The 2807-nt window shown below is 41.1% G+C and overlaps 1 protein-coding gene across 2 annotated transcripts in view; it reads right to left on the reverse strand.

Moving 5' to 3' along the window:
• Positions 1–2245: 2245 nt before the first annotated feature.
• LOC107550614 (glycogenin-1-like) overlaps positions 2246–2807 on the reverse strand; it is a 6184-nt gene continuing 5622 nt past the window's right edge. Inside the window, exon 6 of one of the 2 annotated variants that reach the window (XM_016231933.1) lies at positions 2246–2798. In XM_016231933.1, coding sequence (XP_016087419.1) covers positions 2631–2798 — 168 coding nt within the window. In that variant the 3' untranslated portion in view covers positions 2246–2630. The remainder of the gene's footprint in view (positions 2799–2807) is intronic. The other variant, XR_001604683.1, reaches the window with a different exon arrangement.

Here is a 2807-nt window from a genome sequence, read left to right on the forward strand (position 1 = left end):
TCTGAAAAGCGAGGTGTGCTGTGATTGGCCAGCTATCCAGTGCGTTGTGATTGGCCGAATACCTCAAGCGTGTGACGGAAATGTTACGCCCCTCACCATACTGTGATGACCTGTCCGGCCGGAGCGACGAGACAAAAACATTAAAACCCATTATAAACGAGGCATTTGTTGCATCCATTGGGGACATAATTACGGATTATAATGACTTATACTGTCTTTTTACACGTTGCATCACACCGCGTAAACATAAAACCATGTCTGCATTTGTGATCGGAGAAATGACAAACAACAAGCGCTACTCTACACTGCCCAAAACTCGCGTTTGAATCGTCAGTGGCAAATTCTTTAAATATGAAAACTTACTTACAATCTGTGAGTCAGAACAGCCGGCATTGTAGTCTACTCTACCAGGTTCAGGAAACAGTCCTCCATAAAATGTGCTGCACACATCTGAATATTTGGGTTGAACTGTTCTGGAACAGTGTTGTAAATACAACTTAACCACTGATTTCTAGTCGTGCCCTCTTTTGGAAGACCAAACAAAATAGTTTGGCTTCCACAACGAAACACAGCGTCACACACGGCGGGCTTGAGTGAGGAACGGCGCAGCCGGAGGATTCGACGAAGGAGTGGCCGGTGGGTTTGCGGTAGGGCTGAACGATTAATTGCTTTTGCGATAATATCGCGATATGAAATAACGTGATTTTTCAATCGCAGAGGCTGCGATTACACACGTGACACGCGAGAGTAAACAGGTGTGTTCAACTTGAAGATCGATCGGTGTATGACATCCAAGTACAGCGACAGAAAGCATAAGGAGACGTCCGCGCTCTCTTATAGCTCTCGCAGTACTTTGATGACACACACCCATCGGTCTAAGCAGCGCTGCTTCAAGTAGAGCGCGGGCCATCAGCAGAGAAAGAAAAGAAATAAAACAGTAAACAGCCAAAGAACGTAACTTAGAATGGGAGATGGATCGGTTTGTGAAAGCGAAGAGAAAAGCCATAGATGAAGTGGCACAGACCCAGGCAGGTGCGGCATACTATACAATGATTTATAGCTCGTCTTTGTTGAATAATACAGAACAAAAAGCTTTAAAAAAAAATTGCATATTAAATCGCAATATTGGTAAAAAAAAATTAAAAAATCATAATTACATTATTTTCCAAAATTGTTCAGCCCTAGTTTGCGGCAACCACATGTGACGACCCCGGGCTGGACTCCGGTTAGTCCACGGTGAAAGCCAATCCAGCGATCGATAGCGCGAAGTTGATGTATTTCCTCAGCGACCAGCACAGATCAGCTCCAGGCATGACGAAGCAGATATCATCCTCTTTTGGAAGGCCAAACAAAGTTTCGCTTTCACAACAAAACACACAGAGTCTTCACATGGCGGCGGAGGCAACAACAATAAAAGTTAATAAAAGAATAAAAGTTACGCCTTTTTTCTTTGAGTGAACATTTGGCCGGCGCTATGCAAATCTTCCCACATCGTGACGTAGACATGTGGGGGCGGGTTAGAACGAGCGGTTTTAGGTAGGCGTGGTTGACTCAACTTTTATAAAGAATATCTCTTTGGATTTGAGACTTCAGTCTTTGCAACTTTACAGATCTCCTTTATGCACCAAGAGCTTGTAACTTCAAAGAGAAAGGAAAAATTGAAAATCGTGACATATGACCCCTTTGATGACAGCACTTTTTTCACTTTATTGCAAATTGTTCAGTTAGGTTCTTTTTTTTTTCCCCAACTCGTTATATACACATACAATATCTCTTTAATCTAAGATGGTTATCATTTTCATTACAGCAAACACCATGCGATTTTTATTTGTTCATGAAAGATTTAACTGGTTCTAATGACAGTAAATTAGGACTCGTATTACTAGTTCTTTATTTCAGATGTTGCAGGTGGGAGCAGAGCTACAGAGAGGTTACGAACTAGTTAACAACAGCTACAGCATTACTAGCATAAGTTGTAACAAGGTGTAGCAAACCCCTTGTGCCTTATCTCCCTGGTCCAGGGAGTGATTGCCCAGTAGGTAAGAGAAGAATGACCTTGGTGCACACAATAAGAGTTGCTGATGTGTATCAGAGCCAATATTAACAATGCAAGCGAGTTGGCAGCACACAGTGTGTAATTGTAAACACAATATCATTAGATTATTAATATTGAATATGGAGTGGTGTACAGTATATTTGACATTTACAAGGTTTGGTATTGTTTTGTTTGCTGTATGTTTCTCCATTTTCTTCAAATGTTTCTTATCTTCACAAACACCCAAAAGGCAAATAAGTTGTAGGCCCATAACATTTACATTATGGTATTTAAAAAAAAAAAAAAAAAACACAACAACAGTAGTGTCTTGTTCAGTGAGACCAGAAACAATAACTGAATGATTACGTCATGTCACGTCTCCTCTGGAAATGAGGCAAGTGACATATTGTGTCATTCTAATAACTGTTGCAATCACAGTGTGTAAGAGGTTGAGTAGTTGAGCTGCATAGACGATCTGGACTGGTATAAAAATTAGAGGATGTATTTTTAATTTTGTTTGTTTTTTAATGTGATTTCATGGCCTATACGTACCCTAGTACAAAACTAGATCTGATGATCCGTTCCTATGAGTCTCTCACTTCAAGAAAGAATCTAGCTTTTTCTCTATGTTCTCAAAAGAGTCCAGTCCCATGTAGTCCGCTTGGCCATGTTCCCACTTCTGTTTGCGCTCCTGAGATGACATCTGAGGTGGAGGGGGATGATGGGATATGTGCATCTGAGCCACATCAACGTGAATATCACTCTAAGGGGG

The sequence above is a fragment of the Sinocyclocheilus grahami genome, unplaced genomic scaffold, assembly GCF_001515645.1.
Source record: "Sinocyclocheilus grahami isolate Dianchi unplaced genomic scaffold, SAMN03320097.WGS_v1.1 scaffold402.1, whole genome shotgun sequence".
Taxonomy (NCBI): Eukaryota; Metazoa; Chordata; class Actinopteri; order Cypriniformes; family Cyprinidae; genus Sinocyclocheilus; species Sinocyclocheilus grahami.